We start from the raw sequence: 20551 nt of genomic DNA on the forward strand, positions 1-20551 counted from the left end.
AAGACATCAGGACATTACATGCATACACAAATTACAATGTATTCTGATATCACTAAGAACTCTCCACAAATACTCATTTGGTACATGTAGGCTTTGTGCCAAACAGTTACTAGGATTGAGAATAAGACGAAATGACATGTAAGATCACACCTCTCTTTATAGAGGTGTCTTTATTATCTCATTCATATTGTGTAATACTTCCTTTAATTCATTTTATACCGATTCTATTTATCAGTAAACACAACATACCTTCACAAGACTAAGAAAATGGATGATAAGCCAGATTGTGAGTGAGCTAGGTTGATTTACTTGGGCAAAATGTACAGTACACAACTCTGGATAACTAAACAATGATTACATCAGGCTTGCTGACTGAAGTGCACATTGCTGTTGCATCACCCAGTACAAATTTAAGCAGTTGTAATCATGCAATTAGATTTCTATAAATCGTACGTCCTATCTAAACTTTAATACGAAAATAGCTGTAGATGTACTGTCAGTTAATTTGTCCCATTTAAAACCTTTTTTCAGGTGTGATGATCCATGGATAGTGTGGACGAATCTATTCATACATGGGATTGCTTACAGGGTCAGGGTTCCAGCACCGGCTAGTCAAAGTGTATTGACATTGTACGTACAGAAGTGTAAGAATATGGAGAAAATAAGAAACGTATATGCTCACTACAAAGCCTCTAGAACCATTTGGTTAGGTTGCCAATGTTGATGATTACTGTCCGAAAGACAGCCACACCCCCTTTCGATTGTGGATTGTTCCGCACAGTCATAACTCACTCCTGTGAACTCACTCACTCCCAAAGTCAACAACATAACATTTCTCGGCGAAGGAAAATCCTGCCGTACTTTTGGAAAACTTTTCCCAGGGAAAACTCCAAGAGAAAATGTCTGATATATCCCCTATACATGGTTAGGTCTTTATATTAACCTCCTCGGTACGTGGGACGTGACAGACGTGCCCCTCCCACTGCGCATGCCCCGCCGCCGTCCTTCTGTTCACCTTACCGCGCGAAGATGGCGGCGTCTGTAAGTTCTCAACTTCGTTATTACTACGTTTCCCGGCAAACTTGGCGTTAATGGTTGAAACGTCTGTGCTATCTATTGACCAGTGACCCGTGATTGTTCTCCTCAGATGATTAAGTTAATGTGTAACGCTGACGTGTCGAGTGACCGGGTGGTCACAATACCAAAGTCCACTCGTACTATAGTCGTAAATTGCGATTGGTTGATTTTTATTGGACAAGAACAACATGGGTTGATGGCAGGACACACCTCTTGTTTGTTGTACAGACCACGATGCAGTGGGCTCCACACGATTACCAGCTTCTGGCCAAGCAGGACGCATATCGGGCCATGGAGGCGGAGTTGGCCAAGCTGTATGCCACGGCACCGGAAGATGACTCTGCCAAGAAGGTTAGTCACCCCACTGTGCGGCCGTAACGCATTCCTATCTGTGTACACAGGTTTTCAGCTAAACCTGCCAAATACCACTAAACTTCCTAAAAAAACTAATAGACGTCGGGTATAGGGATTGTGTTCAGAGATCAAGATAGGGTTCAGTGGTGTTAAATACCCTGGTAGATTGGTACCATAAAAATGCATGGAGGGGGTGTTGCTCCCGAGTGGTGAATTGTCAAGGTCATGTACAAACCAGAAATAGGTGTTTAGTAGGATAGTTCTGACAAGAATGTGAGAAAGGGTCTACAGTGTTCTCAGGACACGCCCACTTATTTACAGGGGAAACAATGTGTTTGTACATATCAGAAGGATTAAATTTCCAGAAACAGCTTATCTAGATTATGGTTTGAACACATTGTATGCTCAAGCCTTAATTAAGTTAAGTGCAGGTCATGACTGTGTCCACCAACTAAGTGCTCTTTTACAAACATGAAAATGTCTACTAATGTTAGTAGGAAAACATGTTTGAGCCAAGTTTTTCCACTTCTGCTGAAAACTAGACATCTTCATCCTCAAAATTTAGTCAGCATGATTGAGCAAACACAGTGTAGACATGGACAGACATGGATGGAGGGATTAGTCTGTTATCCTATTGTATTTCTTTGTAACTTCTCAATTTTGGATTAATCACACCACAGCTGTTTTACATTAATATGGATTTAGATTCATTCTTGATAACATTGTCCCCTTCCCATTTTTTAAATATCAATTACAGCTTTATCATTAACTTTCTGTAACAAATTCTGTAAATAAGTCTTGTCTCTGATTCAGACCCAGAGCCTATTATCTCACAGGTTCCTTGCCATCTCTTAAATGGTCATTACTGTTACTTTCTTCATGTAATCACCTCTCAGCAGAACACCTACCTTAGGTATGTGCGTAATCTGCTTTGTATTAACAGGAATCTGTAAATAAATCTGTACCAACATCATAGATACCCTTTCTAATGGCCAGCAGCTATTTGTTTAATCATTGTAATTTTGTCAATCTGTACTTTCCTCCCCTACAGACACTACAGAAAGATTTTGAAGGCTTCAAGAAGCTCTTCACCAGATTTCTCCAAGAGAAAAGTCCCCACATCAACTGGGAAAAGATCCAGCCTCTGCGGGAGGGTGCTGTAAGTCTGATTAAAGATTACAATAGAATATACAGAGATCTTTTGAAAAAAAATAACTTCTTCTCAAAGTAAAAGGTCTCAGAGCCAGCAGTATGCTGTAGATGCATTTCATCATCATCATCATCATCATACATCCGGAACAAATGCGGTGAGGTACACATTAGATAAGAATAGGGGTTACAAAAGACAGCAGTGTACCTTGGAAGATTTTCTTACCTTACTTAGTAGCTATCTGCCATTGCTTGCTATTGAGAGCGGTGAGAATGAATTGAGAAGTGACTGCTGTGAAGTTAGATGTATTCTGTATTGCAGGTGTTACCTTATGCTGACATAAATCAGAGAGAGCTGACACCCGAGGTCTGCTCCAAACTACTGAGTAAGCTGGTAGTGCTGAAGCTGAATGGAGGCCTGGGCACCAGCATGGGCTGCAAGGGGCCCAAGAGCCTCATCTCTGTACGGAGTGGCCTGACCTTTTTGGACCTGACCGTGCAGCAGATTGAGGTTGGTACACAGTACAGGTGTAGATCTGGCTGCTGTATGTCATGTAATGTTGTTAGACATCAGACCTCAGAATTAACTATTTTCCCTATTACTCATAGAAAATTCATACTCTACTATTGGATAAATTACAGATATTACTTTTGGACATTTCAAGTAATATTCTCCACTCTTCTTTAACGTCACTTCCAGTAATGAACTAACAGAACTTGTCAACACTTACATGAGTAACTGAAAAAAAAACAAGACAAGGACTTGAAACTTTGAAACTTGTATAGCCATTGACATGTAAATGAGATAAGGTATGATGCAATGAGGTGGGTAGATTACTTCATGAGACCCACGTGATACTGATAAACTCTATTTCCTCCAAGTTACTCCAAACTAGTTCAGAAATAAAAGAAACAGTAATGTTGATACCAGCTGATCAAGCATTACAGGCTGTGTCCAGAGTGCTGCGTCCTCCTTCCCTTGTCTGAGATATTATGTATTATCTCCATGTAGGAATTGAACCGAAGGTACAACAGTGAAGTGCCTTTGGTTCTCATGAACTCCTTCAATACTGATGAAGACACAGAGAAGATTCTGAGAAAGTACAAGTCCTGCCAAGTTAAGATATTCACCTTCAACCAGAGCAGGTAGGCTGCACTTAAAGTCATATCCTTAAAACAAAATAGTTCTTATTATAATAAAATTTATATGTACATGTATAGTGTTATGACTGGAAAAATTGATGATAAACAATGAAACTTTTGTTGTTTTGTCATAGTGAGAAGGAACATGTTATGAAAGTTTTGTAAAATGCAGAACTTTTGGGGCAATGGGCAAAGGAATAATTCATTGCATCATCTTGCCTTTGTCAAAAACAATTGCTTTATGACGTATTGTAGAAATTCTATTCCTATCATTTTTATCATCAGTTGCTACAATTTTGGTTGTTCATGTGTCCATGGTCAGGTATCCCAGAATAAACAAGGAGTCCCTGCTTCCCATTGCAACAGATGTGTCTGAGTCCAACCTGGAAGCGTAAGTAGATATTTGAACTATCAGAGGTTTGTTCTACTTTTGTGTTTCTGGCTGGGATATACATAGTAAATCAAATCAACTTAGCTTTAGGTTGTAACTGCAGTACTGATGTCTGCCCCTCTACACCCCCCCTTCCTGCAGGTGGTATCCCCCAGGACATGGGGACACCTACAAGGCTTTTGCAGAGTCTGGGCTCTTGGACCAGTTCATTAAGGAAGGCAAGGAATTTGTCTTTGTGTCAAACATCGACAACCTTGGAGCAACTGTGGACTTCAGTATCCTTACCATTCTACTGTGCTGTAATTGTTGTTTCCACTACTGTTCGTACTTCTTATACCATAAGTTGGGTAATAATATTGAAGCATTGTGTATAGTCATGCTTCTTGTCCTACGGTTTGCACAGTTATTTTTGTGGATTTGTATAACCTGCATGTGTATCAGCTTGAGGTATCAGCTTCCCTGCCAAACTAATGGAATTACACCCTGTTGTCACAACTGTTCAAATCAAAGAATACTCTTGTAATAGTAATATTTCTACATGGGAAAGTTAATGTAATATACATGTAGTTAGCATGAATTGCCAGTTATGACCTTAACTGAAGAGGCATATTAAACCATATGGTGAACCCGCCGAATAGTCCCTCATGTGAATATGTTATGGAAGTGACTGACAAGACACGGGCTGATGTCAAGGTAATGTACATGTTGCACCTTTAGATTAGCTGAAATAATACATGTATCAAATTGGCTGAAGAGAAGAACTAATTTGTAGTACAGTGTATTTTGTTGTACCGGTAGTATTTTTCATTGGAGCAAGTTACTTGGACATGAACTCTCACGATAGAAGTGTTGTGAGAACTGCTAAATCAGAAATCTTTGAAAATATGGAGTGCCTGATTCAACATTGTTAATAGTACTTTTTGTCAATCCTTACTAAGATGCAAATATGCATTTGAAGCATTTACTGGTTTTATATTACAACTCTGTATCCTACAACCACAGGGAGGCACACTGGTTGGATATGAGGACAAGCTGCGTCTTCTGGAGATAGCACAAGTGCACAAGGATCATGTATGTATATTTTCCTATGTGCATCAGAAGAAAGATTGATGTACAGAATTTCAGTCAAGAAAGTTGTGATGCACTTCTCCTCAAGTATCTTACTTTAACCCCCATTGAAAACACCATTACCAAACCTACATGTATGGATTATCACTTGTAAAATCAGCTATCTGTTCCCTTGTAATTTTGGACATTTGTCTTTTTTGTTGAATACAGGTTGATGAATTCAAGTCAGTGACAAAGTTCAAGTAAGTGTCTACATTCTTGTAGCAGCAAGTAAAAAGCTCTCCTCCAGATAGATAGGTAAATTGTGAAGTACATGCTGGTTATGGGGGGGATGTATTTTTGCATGAAAGACTTCTGAACAGTTTCCTTGGGAAAGTAGAGGCTAATTGAAGCCAAAGTTATGGAGATGAAATGACTCACTCACTGTATGCACACAGAAATGGTATGATAAATATTTGCAAGATATTTTTTCACTTCAGAGGTATCTTCATGTTTGATATCTAATGTTGACCACATACTATAAATGTGAATTATGCAGAATTTTCTCTAGTCTGACCCAGCACATTTCCCCACAGATTCTTCAACACAAATAACTTGTGGATGAAGCTTTCTGCCATGAAACGTCTGGTGGACAAGAATGAACTTGACATGGAGGTCATTGTAAACAACAAGGTCAGTTATATCCAAGATTATATCAGAGGCTGTATTTACTGCATAGAACTTCCATACTTCAACTCAGTAAACCACTTTATCCTTTGTGCAGACCATGCTCACATGGATATGTCATTTCTATTGCTTTGCCAATTCCAACGCCATTTGGTGATGGTGTAGGTTATATCAATGCCTCATACGAATCACAGCTGGATTGTCTGTAATGTCAACATTGGTATTGTTTGTTTTCAATTGGCATCATGTGCAAGTTTATTGTTGTGTCAGACACTGTCAGCTAGAATTGGATGTGGGGTAACCAATTTAAAGGTGATTTTACCATACAAAAGTTCAGGTGTGCATTATTTATGACATTACTCAGGATTTCTTCATAGAGATGACATTATATTCCACAATATTAGTTTGAAGTGACAAGTGGTACATTTGTTTTCAGACACTAGCAGATGGGCTTGGTGTCATCCAGCTGGAGACTGCTGTTGGGGCTGCCATCAAGAACTTTGACAATGCCATTGGTACATCAACTCTTTCTATTTGTGAGGGTGTAAGGAGGAATAAAATGTACAATGTCCTTATCACAATGCACATGTACCCGTTGTTATGCAACATGAAAGTCTTGCTCTTTTTTCCTTTTGTTCCAAAGGAATCTTTAAGCTCTTAAAAGTGCATTTGTTTTTTATCAAGCTTAACAGCTCAAATTACTTACTGTCATCAATCAAGAAATTACAAGTGTGTTTGTCATCCTCCTCAGTTACCTACTGATGAACTTTTTCCATAGGGATCAACGTGCCACGGAGTAGGTTCCTGCCTGTGAAGAAGACGTCAGACTTGCTGCTTGTGATGTCTAATCTGTACGACATGGACAATGGCTTTTTAGACATGAGTGCCAAGAGACAGTTCAAAACTGTTCCTTTAGTCAAACTGGGGTCCCACTTTGAAAAGGTGAGTTCTCTCTCTGGCCTGAATGTGTGAAGATGCATATATATCCACAGGCATGATACACTGTAGTTAGCATTCTTATGATTCATTTAAAAATTGCAGCTTGTAGCTAGAAAGCCCTCTCCTTGCCACAATCCTTCATAGACTAGAATTTTTATGGGCGACTACAGGGAGTAATTATTCTTATTTGTTACACCAACATGCCAGAGCATACAGGAACAAAAGTTGTGTCGTGTCGTTTCAGGTTCAGGAATTCCTGCGACGTTTTGAGAACATCCCAGACATGTTAGAGCTGGACCACCTGACAGTCTCAGGAGATGTCACCTTTGGCAAAGATGTATCGTTGAAGGTATTACTTATGTCCCAACTTGTGCATGTTACAGTATTTCTCACTGGGTGTCAAACAATTGGATTGCTTTTTATGGAAGTTGATTTCTTGACTATCAGATAGTTTTCAGAGTTGGTGGCCCTTGTAAGAACTGACTACATGTATAATTTATTTATAGAGTTATTGAGATGTATTCTCACAGCTGATGGTTCATGAACAGCCAAAACAATATGTAAGTTCATGGTCACTGTTCTTGATTTGACTTCTTTTTCTTCTTTAGGGTACTGTAATCATTGTTGCTGAGCATGGGAATCGTATCAACATCCCACCAGGTGCAGTACTGGAGAACAAGATAGTGTCTGGCAACCTCCGTATCCTGGACCATTAGAGCCCACCTTGTGTCCTGGACCATTGCGTGAAGCTCTTGCTGCACACGGCTTATATGTAGACCTAAATCATAAGATAGAGCCATGTGTTTGATAAGACTTAACCGCACAGTGAAACCTTGATAGTACAAAGTTGGTTTGCTTCAAGTGGTAGCTCATCCCTGTGTGAAGAATAGAAAACCACGTGTCCCGTGACAAGTAAAAGACCAAACTGGCCACTTATGGTAACATCCAAGTTCTATCACAAGTGCAGTGGTATTTGGTGATAACAGTAGTGAGTTCTGTTTCATAAGATGGACAGACCCTTGATCTGCTAGTACAAATTGCACCAACAGATTAAAGATAAAAAGAAGGTATGCTGTATTGGGAGTGAGGAACTCCATGTTGTGGAATAGTGTAGTCAGCCTTCTCAGCTGCTTCCATGCTTATCTGCTGCTTCCACTTGTAGTACTAATATTCTATGTAACATCAAGTACAATCAATGTACATGTATAACAGAGTTATATCAGTGTCTGGCTGATGGACCCAGAGTAAGGAGCTATGATTTGATCATATTATATTAATTAGTGCATACTAGTATGTTATAACATTTTTTCTTTTTTCATTGTTAGGTGTTGGTTTTAAAATTTTAAGTGATTTTCCTTTGATAAGTATTTTTATACCATGTTAATTCCAATTTCCTTGATAATCTTTGAAATAGAAAAATTTACATTTACCCTAACCCATAAAAACTGTAGTGATGTGGGAAACTACACAGCTGCATTCATAAAATATTAGAAAAGTAGGTGAAAATCTGGATGCTTAAAATTATGTAATCATGTCCCCATGGCAGCATGTTACTGCAGGCCTTTGTTGCCTCAGTGAGAATTTTAATGCACCGTTCCTTTTCTTTATCCTGATAAAATCCGAGGAATCAGTGTTGTATTGTTGATAAAGTTAGCAATAATGGCAAGTTTACACTACATGCAGTATCAAGAGCCATGTTTAGACCTACTTGAAAGTTATGGTTGTTGTAACGGAAATAATTAATGGCCAAATATGAGATTGACAAACTTGTAGTAGAAATCTACAAAAATTAAGATAGAAATGTGAAGAATTCATTACCAAATTTCAGAAAATCTATAAGAATACCATTGTTAGACATTATGAAAACATTGCATGGGCCAGGTGGCATTGTCAATTTGTTTTCATAATTTCGCTTTTTTGTATGTCTAGTTTAGGATCATATCAATTGTGGGAAAGATAAAATATTACAATAAATTAAGAAATGATATTCTTTTCAAAATGCAGTCCAATTGTCATCAGTTAGAAGGGCCATCTAAAGATGTCCACTTCCAGCCATTTAATATTATATGAAGACATGTATATTAGTGCATGTCCTATACCCATCAAATGTCTCTGTACTGTGAATCACTCAGCTGTTCAATGGAAATCATGACTACAAGTTTGGACCACCTGTTTCTTCATTGATGTGTTTGGTACACACAAACAAGGACAAATGACATTTTAAATCATAGCCATACATAGTATGCTTGCTAAATGCAGTAAGGTTTTCAATGAGGTCAAATGAACTTGATGCAACCATCTTCAAAATCTGTTCATGTCATCACCTCCAGTGGAGGGTACCCTTGGCATAATCTATAAAAAGTCTCTCCCATTTTGTGGCATGAGATATGTATAATGTACATGTATGCACACAGATGCAGACACATATACATCACCATGTATGATGACTGTCTTATAATGTATGATGACTCTTATGATGCTAAGTGCACCAGAGCTTCTTAAATGTATACACTTTGAGGATACATTAATGAAGGACAAATGGGTCATGTTTCTCATGTACATGATGTTCCAGATGATGGTGGGCGTGATTGCCTATACCGGGTAACTCCAGTAACATTACACAACTCCACGTCATAGAGAAAAGACATACACGTACACATTACCAATCATTGGTGAATTCTCCTGTTTATTTATTAGTAGACACATACAGTGACATTGACACAAGTTTTTAACCATTATACTAAGTTTACAGAAGGTAAGTATTTGTTGCTGCAATTTCTCCAGCTGTGTACATTGACACTTTGTTCAATCAAATCAGCTAGTGCCCTTGGATGTCATTCACCAAACAAGTTCAGTAATAAAACTACTCAAAAAAGAGGAATACATTGTCATGATACAATGTAATTATAATATATATTGTTAATGTTCAGCTGCAAAGAAAGTGACTTATTGGGAATCATGTACACGTACAAAGTACTTGGTGGTATGATGTAATTACTCAGCAGTGCCAGATAGTACCCTAATTCTACAGATAACTTTGACTGTAATTTGCTACATACAGTATCACATGAACAGCAACAGCAGGAAGTACTAAATGCTTTGTGCAAAGCTTTCATCTGTTGTTTATCCATGTTTCAGGTGCTGCTTTCCAAAGCATTGCTACAGCAGTATAGTAGGTATATATTTTTCTTGAAGTGCTTTTGTTATTAGAACTGGTAAAAATTAATAATACTAATTAAGATAAGCATGCTTGGAACTGTATGGTGGGTCTGTGTTGTGAAATAAAAATGAGTTATCCTTGTGTTATATAAAATACAAGAAGATGTAAGTAGATATTGTAGTATCCCTGCTTTTGGTTTAAGCTTACCTTGATAAATGAATGATACAGGTTATAAATACAAGTTAGTGAAGCCCGTCACCCACTAAGCCCATACTTGTGACTTGTGGATTTAAAGTTTTGCGTCTTTCCACAATGAGATGACATGATCATCATAAGAGGACCAGTCCTGCATATCATCAGTCTGGGGTCTCCACTAAGTTGTCTGCAGCATCCATCGCCAGTGCAGTTGCATCTTGCATTTTTAAGATCTCGGCCAAGGCACAATACAAGGGTTCACAGAATTTTGCATATCCAGAACTGAAAGAAGAGGATAATCATTTTACTGTACAAATGTACTTAAAACTTGGTCTTCAATCCTCTTTGGATAATAGAACAGGCATTCTGCATTTTGATCTACACTAACTGACATACACATGTATAGAGTGATATAATACCTAAACAAAAGAGTCTTGGCTGAGGGCATGCAACATAAATGTTTGCACAACCTGTGTTGACATAGCATGTCCTTGTGACTGTGTGCACACATACAGCTTACCTGGTCAAATGCAGATAGTCGTACATGTCGTTGTGATTGATGGTCCCATCTGACTGTAGAAGGCCCTGACACACGTCCACCAACTGTACACTGGGGAAAGACTCGAGTAGGGTGGACACTGATCTGTTCACCTCCTCATTCTTCACACGCAGTGGGTTGGGCTGGTGGCCTCGTGGTGGTATGGTCTGGGGTGAAAAAACATCCAATGACAATAAAGCAAACATGACCTGCTTAAACTACTTAATAAGCCTCGAGAAAAGCAAATATGTCAATTACCGATGGACTTACAAATGGACATTTTGAAAACAATAAGTTTATTTACCAAAACCAAAACCTTGGCCTGTGGTTGTTGTTGTACAATGGTCCTCACACAGGCCTCAATCCCCCCTGCAACCTGCTCTGCTGTGTGCCCGTGGTTGTTAGTCCCCGCAAGAAACACCACAACCTGGGGATCAGATGGTTACAAATGCATACGAATGCCTTACTATATTGTCTCTATGTCTGACTGTGAATCACCATTAGCTCTTACAGTTACATGTACTATCATGGTAAACCTGATTTCAAAGTTTCACGAACCACATAATTGAACATGACTGAACTACAGGTAAGGTCTTAAATTCACTTCATTGAAAGTTACAACTTACTGTCTTACATGGGGCTCGTCATTCAATAAATAATAAAAGAAGGCAAGTTTTGGCCTTGGCCTTTTTAACTGATATCCTTGCCTTTCAATATTTCATCCCATTATTTACATCATGTTTCTCCCTTCTATCATCCCACTACCCTAATCATGATGAAACAATCATTTATTACACATTCACCCTTCCTTACACATGAAACATGAGTGACTACCACGTGGAGATGACCTGGGAAGCGACCTGACCTTTGGTGCAATATTTTTCAGTTCTCCGTTCTGTAGTCTCCAGAGGACATGCTGGGTAGCATCTCCGCCACAGCCAAAGTTAAGGCAGTGCATTGGTTCAAACTTCTCTTTCCATATCTGTGGGTCAACAAATTACCAGATAAAAGTAATATTGAGCAGTCTTTACCATACATTTTATATGTACATGTACTTTAAGTTTAATGCAACAAAATTTAAGGCATGGGTATAGGGCTGGTACCTTACATTTGTTTCTAACTGAGTGGGTCTTTATGCTGCCTATAAAATATTAAACACAGAAATCTGTTCCTTGATTTTAATACAGCAGACCTGCTACAGAGTTTCAACTTTCAGTTTCACCATTGTTCTTAAATACCAGTACTAAAAATGAAGCAACAATGTGTCACACAAAACTTGTATCATTCTTTGATATGTGAGCTTACCTGTGTCTGTGTCAGCTGTAGTATTAGAGAATCCCCTACAAACAAAACCTCAGGTTCCTTCTCATGAGCTTCTCTCACATAGTGTTCATGCTGAAACAGTTACATCAGACTTTAATTACATGTTGTACTTGGGCACGAAAGTTTCATTTCCTGTCAATTCATAACAAATATACACTTTCATCCTTAGCCTATGCTTATGTGTTAACCTATGTGTCAGATGTTCATACTATACCCAATATATTACATGCTACTGCATTTGAGATTCAATTACAAAATGATTGCTGGCCAAGTCCATTTTAAAAAAAGTGCATAGTGCATACAATTCTACTGTCTCAAATGGTAACAACTAACATTTCTAAAACCATTTTTCAACTTATGGTTTATCACATAATTTCATCATTAATTAATTACAAGACTATCCCTGCCAGTAGCCTGGGTGCCAGACCAATAGCACACTGGACACAAAGTATCTCAGTGAGCACTGAGATACTTTGTGTCCAGTGTGCTATGGGTCTGACACCCAGGCTACCCTGCCAGGTAATGTTCCTACATACCAGGTCCATCCATCGCCTGTCCCCCTGGACATCCTCCACTGGGACAGGGGTGGCGGCTGGGTTGGTCGTCATGGCAATACACCTCCTAGATGAAATGAAAAAAAACTTAAAACTTATAATTTAGAAATAACAGTTTAAACTTTAACGTTATCACTCACTTGTATATTGTATACTGCAAGCCTTGTAATGCTACATGTTATGTTACATTTAAGAAACCCAACATTTGATATGTAATACATCTATTAGATATGTGGTAAAAACATCAAGGCAGAACATTGAAACCGGTTAACTAAGAAGTCATATGCATGCTGAAAATCATCGTCAAGTCATAAAGTCTTACTTTGTTTGCAGATGTAACGTTAACGTTAATTTCAACACCAATAATTTAACACATCAGTTGTGGTATCAATGGTTAACAATTAAAGATGTGAGATTTTAAGCAGCATACTAATAATGACATATTCGAAGTGCCATGTGTGGCTCTTTTTTTTTTCAAAAGTTTGGTTCTACTCCTATAACTTCGGATATTACCTGAGATTCGCCGTATGCGGCATTTATTCTCTGATCAGAAGTGCCACGATGGAGATTGAGAATGACAGTTGACACTGCTTGACTTGCTACTTGTGCCGTGACAAAAATTCAATGACATCTTCAATGCTATGACTGGATTTCGGCATCTTTAAATCAGTTGTAACAGTCACAGATTGTTTCCTGTCTCGATTTCTGGAGCCTGTCTCTACTCTACTCATTAGACTCCATAAAACCCCTCCCTTTTGCCCTTTCGATTTTCCACCACACCCCACCCAACGATCGTCCCAGGCCGATGTGTTTTCTAAAACATTCAAGTGACAGTTATGTGCGTGTGTATAGCTAACTGGGAAAGGGCACTAGACGTACCGTAGAAGTGCTGACGAAGAGCCTTGAAGCAGAGGGGCGAGAGAATAAACCTCCTACCCAGGACTTGCTGCACGCAAGAAGAAGCTTTTTGACTTACTTAAGAGCACAGCAATACGTAAAGTACCCACAAAGTAGTAAGTCTTGGGTATCTGAATGTTACACTCTATCTAATCTGTTGACCCATTTTAAATATTTTGTGCATATTAATGTGCTATAATATAATCCACGATCACTCTGCAAAAGACATGTGGCTGAATATTAGAACTTTATTAGCGCTAGTGTTCGGTTTTCGCGGACTGATTTCATGACTTGTATCGCACAGGAGTTCAGTGATGATAACATAAAGAGTAACGTTTTGGGCATCAGCTGTAGCTCTTGGACTGTTAATCATGAGATATGCCTTTTTATCAACTATGGCAAAAGTTAAATGGTACATCGGTGGTGGTAATGGGGCAAAATCATTAATGAGGGGAGGCGTGGGCGAGCGTCTTATAATAGAACATTGGTAGGAAACCCTATTTAGGTCAGAGTTCAGACAGCTGGGATAATTTGCGAATAGCGGGTGCGAACTCTTCTCCAACTTTGTATAGATTCTGTGCGTTTATTGGGTCGCTAAATGATTTTGATGAAACGCAGGTATTAACGACCTTCTGGTGGAATTTCGTAACCTCTCTGTGCTCCCAACAGTTACCGGGTAAGACAGTCATATCTCGGTAGAGGCCGCATGTAAGAAGTCACAAGCATGCAAATGAGTACATTACATATGCATGACGCATGTCATTATCAATGGTAATACAGTAGTACCATAGGACCATAGGTACAGACATCACATGTGGTCCATCAACTGCACAACCTCTGAAGAAACTCCTTACGCATACCTGTTCATCCCAGCATTTTCCCATTCATCCTTACGCATACCTGTTCATCCCAGCATTTTCCTATTCATCCTTACCCATACCTGTTCATCCCACCATTTTCCTATTCATCCTTACCCATACCCGTTCATCCCAGCATTTTCCTATTGATCCTTACCCATACCTGTTCATCCTAGCATTTTCCTATTCATCCTTACGCATACCTGTTCATCCCAGCATTTTCCTATTCATCCTCACCCATACCCGTTCATCCTACCATTTTCCTATTCATCCTTACGCATACCTGTTCATCCCAGCATTTTCCTATTCATCCTTACGCATACCTGTTCATCCCAGCATTTTCCTATTCATCCTCACGCATACCTGTTCATCCTAGCATTTTCCTATTAATCCTTACCCATACCCGTTCATCCCAGCATTTTCCTATTCATCCTTACCCATACCTGTTCATTCCAGCATTTTCCTATTCATCCTTACCCATACCCGTTCATCCCAGCATTTTCCTATTCATCCTTACGCATACCTGTTCATCCTAGCATTTTCCTATTCATCCTCACCCATACCCGTTCATCCTACCATTTTCCTATTCATCCTTACGCATACCCGTTCATCCCAGCATTTCCCATTCATCCTTACGCATACCTGTTCATCCCAGCATTTTCCCATTCATCTTTACATCATACCCGTTCATCCCAGCATTTTCCTATTCATCCTTACGCATACCCGTTCATCCCAGCATTTTCCCATTCATCCTTACGCATACCTGTTCATCCCAGCATTTTCCTATTCATCTTTACATATCCCCGTTCATTCTAGCCTTTTTTGCATTGATCCTTACGCATACCTGTTCATCCTAGCATTTTCCCATTCATCCTTACATGTCCCCGTTCATCCTTGTATTTTCCTATTAATCCTTACATATCCCCGTTCATCCTAGCCTTTTCCTATTCATCCTTACGCATACCTGTTCATCCCAGCATTTTCCCATTCATCCTCACGCATACCAGTTCATCCTAGCATTTTCCCATTCATCCTTACCCATACCTGTTCATCCTAGCATTTTCCTATTCATCCTTACGCATACCTGTTCATCCCAGCATTTTTCCATTCATCCTTACGCATACCTGTTCATCCTAGCATTTTCCTATTAATCCTTACCCATACCCGTTCATCCCAGCATTTTCCTATTCATCCTTACGCATACCTGTTCATCCTAGTATTTTCCCATTCATTCTTACGCATACCTGTTCATCCTAGCATTTTCCTATTCATCCTTACACATACCTCATCCCAGCATTTTCCAATTCATCTTTACATATCCCCGTTCATTCTAGCCTTTTTTGCATTGATCCTAACGAATACCTGTTCATCCTAGCATTTTCCCATTCATCCTTACATGTCCCCGTTCATCCTTGTATTTTCCTATTAATCCTTACACATCCCCGTCCATCCTAGCCTTTTCCTATTAATCCTTACGCATACCCGTTCATCCTAGCATTTTCCCATTCATCCTTACATGTCCCCGTTCATCCTAGCATTTTCCTATTAATCCTTACATGTCCCCGTTCATCCTAGCCTTTTCCTATTAATACTTAAGAGCCGATGTCTGTAAAAACCAAGCAACTCAGACAAAAAGTGGCCAAACTCAAAAAATCAGATTTACTCAAACTTTGTGTGGTGGTAGGGCCTTGACCCAAACTTACAAAAATGGGTAAGTTTTGGTTCGCTGGTTGATGGTTGCCATACAAAAACACGCCATTTTTAAACGCCTGCTACAGCTCACCACAAAAACATTTCGAGCAAAACTTCATATCATTTTCTTAGTTACAATATGGATAATAGAATATGTTAGAAGCAATGAGATATGTGTTACTTTCTGTCAGATACAGAAGGTAAAAGATGGTCCATTTTGGGCAAGACTTAACCAACCAGCGAACCAAAACTTACCCATTTTTGTAAGTTTGGGTCAAGGCCCTACCACCACACAAAGTTTGAGAAAATCTGATTTTTGAGTTTGGCCACTTTTTTTCTGAGTTGCTTGGTTTTTACAGACATCGGCTCTTAAGTATTAATAGGAAAAGGCTAGGATGAACGGGGACATGTAAGGATTAATAGGAAAATGCTAGGATGAACGGGGACATGTAAGGATGAATAGGAAAAGGCTAGGATGAACGGGGATATGTAACGATTAATAGGAAAATACAAGGATGAACGGGGACATGTAAGGATGAATGGGAAAATGCTAGGATGAACAGGTATTCGTTAGGATCAATGCAAAAAAGGCTAGAATGAACGGGGATATGTAAAGATGAATTGGAAAATGCTGGGATGAACAGGTATGCGTAAGGATGAATAGGAAATTTCTAGGATGAACGGGTATGCGTAAGGATGAATAGGAAAATGCTGGGATGAACGGGTATGGGTAAGGATTAATAGGAAAATGCTAGGATGAACAGGTATGCGTAAGCATGAATGGGAAAATGCTGGGATGAACAGGTATGCGTAAGGATGAATAGGAAAATGCTAGGATGAACAGGTATGGGTAAGGATGAATGGGAAAATGCTAGAAAGAACAGGTATGCGTAAGGATGAATAGGAAAATGCTGGGATGAACGGGTATGGGTAAGGATTAATAGGAAAATGCTGGGATGAACGGGTATGGGTAAGGATTAATAGAAAAAGGGTGGGATGAACGGGTATGGGTAAGGATTAATAGGAAAATGCTAGGATGAACAGGTATGCGTAAGGATGAATAGGAAAATGCTAGGATGAACAGGTATGCGTAAGGATGAATGGGAAAATGCTGGGATGAACGGGTATGCGTAAGGATGAATAGAAAATGGTGGGATGAACGGGTATGGGTAAGGATGAATAGGAAAATGCTGGGATGAACAGGTATGCGTAAGGATGAATGGGAAAAGGCTAGGATGAACAGGTATGCGTAAGGAGGTTCATCAGAGGTTGTGCAGTTGATGGACCACATGTGATGTCTGTACCTATGGTCCTATGGTGCTTTAGTATTACCATTGATAATGACATGCGTCATGCATTTGTAATGTACTCATTTGCATGCTTGTGACTTCTTACATGCGGCCTCTACCCATATCTTCCACACTGTCTCGACAACCACGTGCGCAAATTTTTTAAACATGGCTGACGAAGAGGACAGGATTGGTAAGCTCAAAGGTAAACAGACTAAAAGGGCTCCGAGATACTTTGACGACAGTAGCGCTGAAGCGTCTACCAAGGACAAACACGAGAATGAGAAGACTTCGGAGAGGAAGTCTGAAGGTAAGAAGAAGAAATCTGGGAAGAAAAGGGCGCCTGCCCCGGACAGTGACCATGTGGACCGAAAACGTGGGAAGGAGGCGTGGGACTCGGACGAGGAGAAGGACCCGTTTCCGGGCGAGGCACCTGTTAAAGAAGAGACACTAGCACGTTACACTAGAGGAGAAGAGAACAAAATTAAGGTCAGTGTTTTTGCAGTGCTGTAGGCGTTTTGGAGTTATATTAACCGATTGATTGATTGATTTTTTCAATGTGTTACATACACCAGAGAAAAGTAACAAACTTGTTTAGGGACGTTTCATTTTAATAACTGTAAAGTGGCATACACATGTAGAAGCAATGGGTGAATGGAGTAGGTTTACATTTGTCTTATCCCATTCAGATACGTGCAAAAACTGCTGGACCAAAGCTGGAACGGAAAGCAATGGAGAAGAAGTTCCACCTGGCAGCTAAACAGGCAGCCAGAGCAGAGCTGCTGCTGGGAGAAGATCATGGTTACCTGGAACCATCAGATGATGAAGACACAAGTCAGCTGTCACAGACCGACATAGCAGATGCTGTGGATATCAGTGCAGCACAGAAGCACTTTGACCTGAAGCTGGACCAGTTTGGTCCCTACAGGATGAACTACACACGGAATGGGAGGTTCCTGGTCATGGCAGGCAAAAGAGGTCATGTGGCAGCCTTGGACTGGATGAGTAAGAAACTTCTGTGTGAGATCAACGTGATGGAGGGGGTGCATGATGTGAAGTGGCTGCACGTGGAGACCATGTTTGCTGTGGCCCAGCAGAGGTGGACATACATCTACGACCATCAGGGAGTTGAACTGCACTGTCTGAAGAAATTCAACAATGTTCTTAAGATGGAATTTCTCCCCTACCACTTCCTCCTTGCAACAGCTAGCTCCACTGGTTTCCTGCAGTACTTGGACGTGTCCCTGGGGAAAGAATTGGTTGCCATCAATGCGAAGCAGGGCTGCTTGAATGTCATGACCCAAAATCCACAGAATGCTGTTGTTCACCTTGGTCATGCCAATGGCACTGTTACGCTATGGAGTCCCAACGTCAAGGAACCACTCGCCAAACTGTTGAGTCATGTCACTGCAGTACGTTCCATTGCCATAGACAAGACAGGGACATATATGGCCACATCTGGGCAGGACCGGTACATGAAAGTCTTTGACATCCGTGCCTTGAAACCGCTGCAGGTGTATCGCATGTCTGCTGGGGCTGGACACCTGGCCTTCAGCCAGACAGGGCTGGTCGCAGCTGCACTTGGAAACGTGGTGGAGGTCTACAAGGACTGCTGCAGCTCTGTAGCAGAGAAACCTTACCTCACCCATCGCCTGCGGAACAATATAAGTGGTCTGCAGTTCTGTCCATACGAGGATGTGCTGGGTGTCGGCCACCAAGACGGATTCACCAGTCTTCTCATCCCTGGCGCAGGTGAGGCAAACTTTGATGCCTTTGAGAACAACCCGTACCAAACGAAGAAACAACGCAGAGACTACGAAGTGAAGATGTTACTGGAGAAGATCCAGCCAGAGATGATCGGACTTGATCCAGGTGGAGTAGGACAGGTCAGTCAGCTCACAGCTCAGGAAGTGGAGAAAAGGGACCAGGAAGCCATTCAGAAGAAATTCGAGCCTGCCAAGAAGAAGAAGGGCCGCAGCAAGTCCCTAAAGACAGTACAGAGAACAAAGGGTGTAGAGGAGGAGTGGAGAAGGATGAAAGTGAGACAGAAGATGAAGGAGCAAGAAGAGCAACGAAAGAAAAAACAGAAAGATCAACAAAAGAAGGAAAAGTGGGGCTCAGCATTGGATCGTTTTCAAAGAAAAGACAACTAAGAAACTGATCACTGATGGAAAGTTAGAATGGTTGGAATTTGTTGTTGTTGAAAGTTGGGTTAGGAATTAGGAATGCACCAACATAACAGCACATACATTTAGCAAAATTTGTAGTGTTGTCTGTTAACAATAAACTTAGAACAGATGCCAAAAACTGCCTTGTACTAAGTTGTACCTATTCAGAAGAGGACAGTAGCAAAGTAAACCTGTTTTTTTACCTTAAAAATAAATAATTATTTACTAAATAAATAGATGTTTATGTACTTCTACAGCTACCATTATGATCTTAGTTTATTGGTCTAAATTTATTTTGATATTGAAATCAATGTGTATAGAATTGTGCCTTGATATAGAAACTTAATTAGCAGTGGACATAATGTAGATTATGTTGGAAGTCATCATGTACATGTAATTTCATATTACTGTGGGCAATAAAATACATTGTAAATCAGTACCATGTTGTTAGGACAGCAAGTGCATAAGCATGACTTTATTCCACAGCTACTTTTCCCATGTAATTTCTGCCTGTAGCTATTTATATTTAGACAACTACTAGAAGTTCATTTCAATGACATTGCTGTTCAAGGGACAAGTTGAAATGTAGCTCCAAAAGAATTCATAAGAAGACTGGAAGAATCAGATGTTCCAGACAGGATCTTTAAGTTAGAACCCTCCTAGCAAGGCTCCTTTTAATCATGTTTCTGAGTTATCTTGAGTTAGTGATATCTTGATTAATGTTATTCTTAGTTAAAACAAATACATGTACAAATACATTGTACTCAAATGGTATTGATGCATCAAGTTATTGCACATAATGAAGACTTGTCAAAATTTCTACACACGTATCTCTTGTTTTCATTATTCCTATCCACTGATAGAATACTTTTTCATTTGCAAGTTACCTTCATCGCTACTGCACTGTTTCTGAAGTAGGGCTTAATGCTAACACTTAATATATGCTAAAAAAAGATGCTGTGATCTGAGATGATAGATTATGTACACAAACACAGGTCATACGCTGTTTAGTACTTGGGTATGTTAGTGATAAGACTATACATGTATATACATGAATAACAATACTGGAATGATGTAGGCCAATAGGAACT

General features: G+C 39.8%; 3 protein-coding genes across 3 annotated transcripts; 2 read left to right on the forward strand and 1 right to left on the reverse strand.

Annotated features, from left to right (window-relative positions):
* Nucleotides 1-820: 820 nt before the first annotated feature.
* On the forward strand, nucleotides 821-7687 carry LOC109465729 (UTP--glucose-1-phosphate uridylyltransferase-like). The gene is made up of 15 exons (XM_019763123.1): nucleotides 821-1041; nucleotides 1306-1428; nucleotides 2483-2590; nucleotides 2903-3091; nucleotides 3593-3726; nucleotides 4046-4114; nucleotides 4256-4389; nucleotides 4719-4807; nucleotides 5117-5185; nucleotides 5393-5424; nucleotides 5758-5854; nucleotides 6285-6363; nucleotides 6627-6790; nucleotides 7032-7136; nucleotides 7396-7687. Exons 1-15 carry the CDS (start codon nucleotides 1030-1032, stop codon nucleotides 7501-7503), a joined length of 1512 nt encoding a protein of 503 aa, XP_019618682.1. The 5' UTR covers nucleotides 821-1029; the 3' UTR covers nucleotides 7504-7687.
* Nucleotides 7688-9451: 1764 nt separating this feature from the next.
* On the reverse strand, nucleotides 9452-13558 carry LOC109465731 (platelet-activating factor acetylhydrolase IB subunit beta-like). The gene is made up of 7 exons (XM_019763125.1): nucleotides 13437-13558; nucleotides 12540-12624; nucleotides 11986-12075; nucleotides 11546-11662; nucleotides 10985-11107; nucleotides 10663-10847; nucleotides 9452-10424 (listed from the first exon to the last, which is right to left on the reverse strand). Exons 2-7 carry the CDS (start codon nucleotides 12609-12611, stop codon nucleotides 10304-10306), a joined length of 708 nt encoding a protein of 235 aa, XP_019618684.1. The 5' UTR covers nucleotides 12612-12624; nucleotides 13437-13558; the 3' UTR covers nucleotides 9452-10303.
* Nucleotides 13559-13726: 168 nt separating this feature from the next.
* LOC109465728 (WD repeat-containing protein 46-like) lies at nucleotides 13727-20391 on the forward strand. Its single transcript, XM_019763122.1, has 3 exons — nucleotides 13727-14145; nucleotides 17418-17781; nucleotides 17982-20391. Exons 2-3 carry the CDS (start codon nucleotides 17461-17463, stop codon nucleotides 19443-19445), a joined length of 1785 nt encoding a protein of 594 aa, XP_019618681.1. The 5' UTR covers nucleotides 13727-14145; nucleotides 17418-17460; the 3' UTR covers nucleotides 19446-20391.
* The last annotated feature ends 160 nt before the right edge of the window (nucleotides 20392-20551 follow it).

The sequence above is a fragment of the Branchiostoma belcheri genome, unplaced genomic scaffold, assembly GCF_001625305.1.
Source record: "Branchiostoma belcheri isolate BF01 breed outbred unplaced genomic scaffold, Haploidv18h27 scaffold157, whole genome shotgun sequence".
Classification (NCBI taxonomy): Eukaryota; Metazoa; Chordata; class Leptocardii; order Amphioxiformes; family Branchiostomatidae; genus Branchiostoma; species Branchiostoma belcheri.

What these genes read in the sequence shown, in the direction of transcription:
- LOC109465729 (XM_019763123.1), top strand. An exon ending in AAGATGACTCTGCCAAGAAG is followed by an intron (nt 1,429 to 2,482) that starts GTTAGTCACCCC and finishes CCTCCCCTACAG; the next exon opens with ACACTACAGAAAGATTTTGA. An exon ending in AGGTCATTGTAAACAACAAG is followed by an intron (nt 5,855 to 6,284) that starts GTCAGTTATATC and finishes ATTTGTTTTCAG; the next exon opens with ACACTAGCAGATGGGCTTGG.
- LOC109465731 (XM_019763125.1), bottom strand. Translation starts at nt 12,611, where the DNA reads ATGACGACCAACCCAGCCGCCACCCCTGTCCCAGTGGAGGATGTCCAG. An exon ending in ACAGGCGATGGATGGACCTG is followed by an intron (nt 12,076 to 12,539) that starts GTATGTAGGAAC and finishes TAACTGTTTCAG; the next exon opens with CATGAACACTATGTGAGAGA. An exon ending in TGAAAAATATTGCACCAAAG is followed by an intron (nt 11,108 to 11,545) that starts GTCAGGTCGCTT and finishes TCTGATCCCCAG; the next exon opens with GTTGTGGTGTTTCTTGCGGG.
- LOC109465728 (XM_019763122.1), top strand. Translation starts at nt 17,461, where the DNA reads ATGGCTGACGAAGAGGACAGGATTGGTAAGCTCAAAGGTAAACAGACT. An exon ending in GAGAAGAGAACAAAATTAAG is followed by an intron (nt 17,782 to 17,981) that starts GTCAGTGTTTTT and finishes TATCCCATTCAG; the next exon opens with ATACGTGCAAAAACTGCTGG.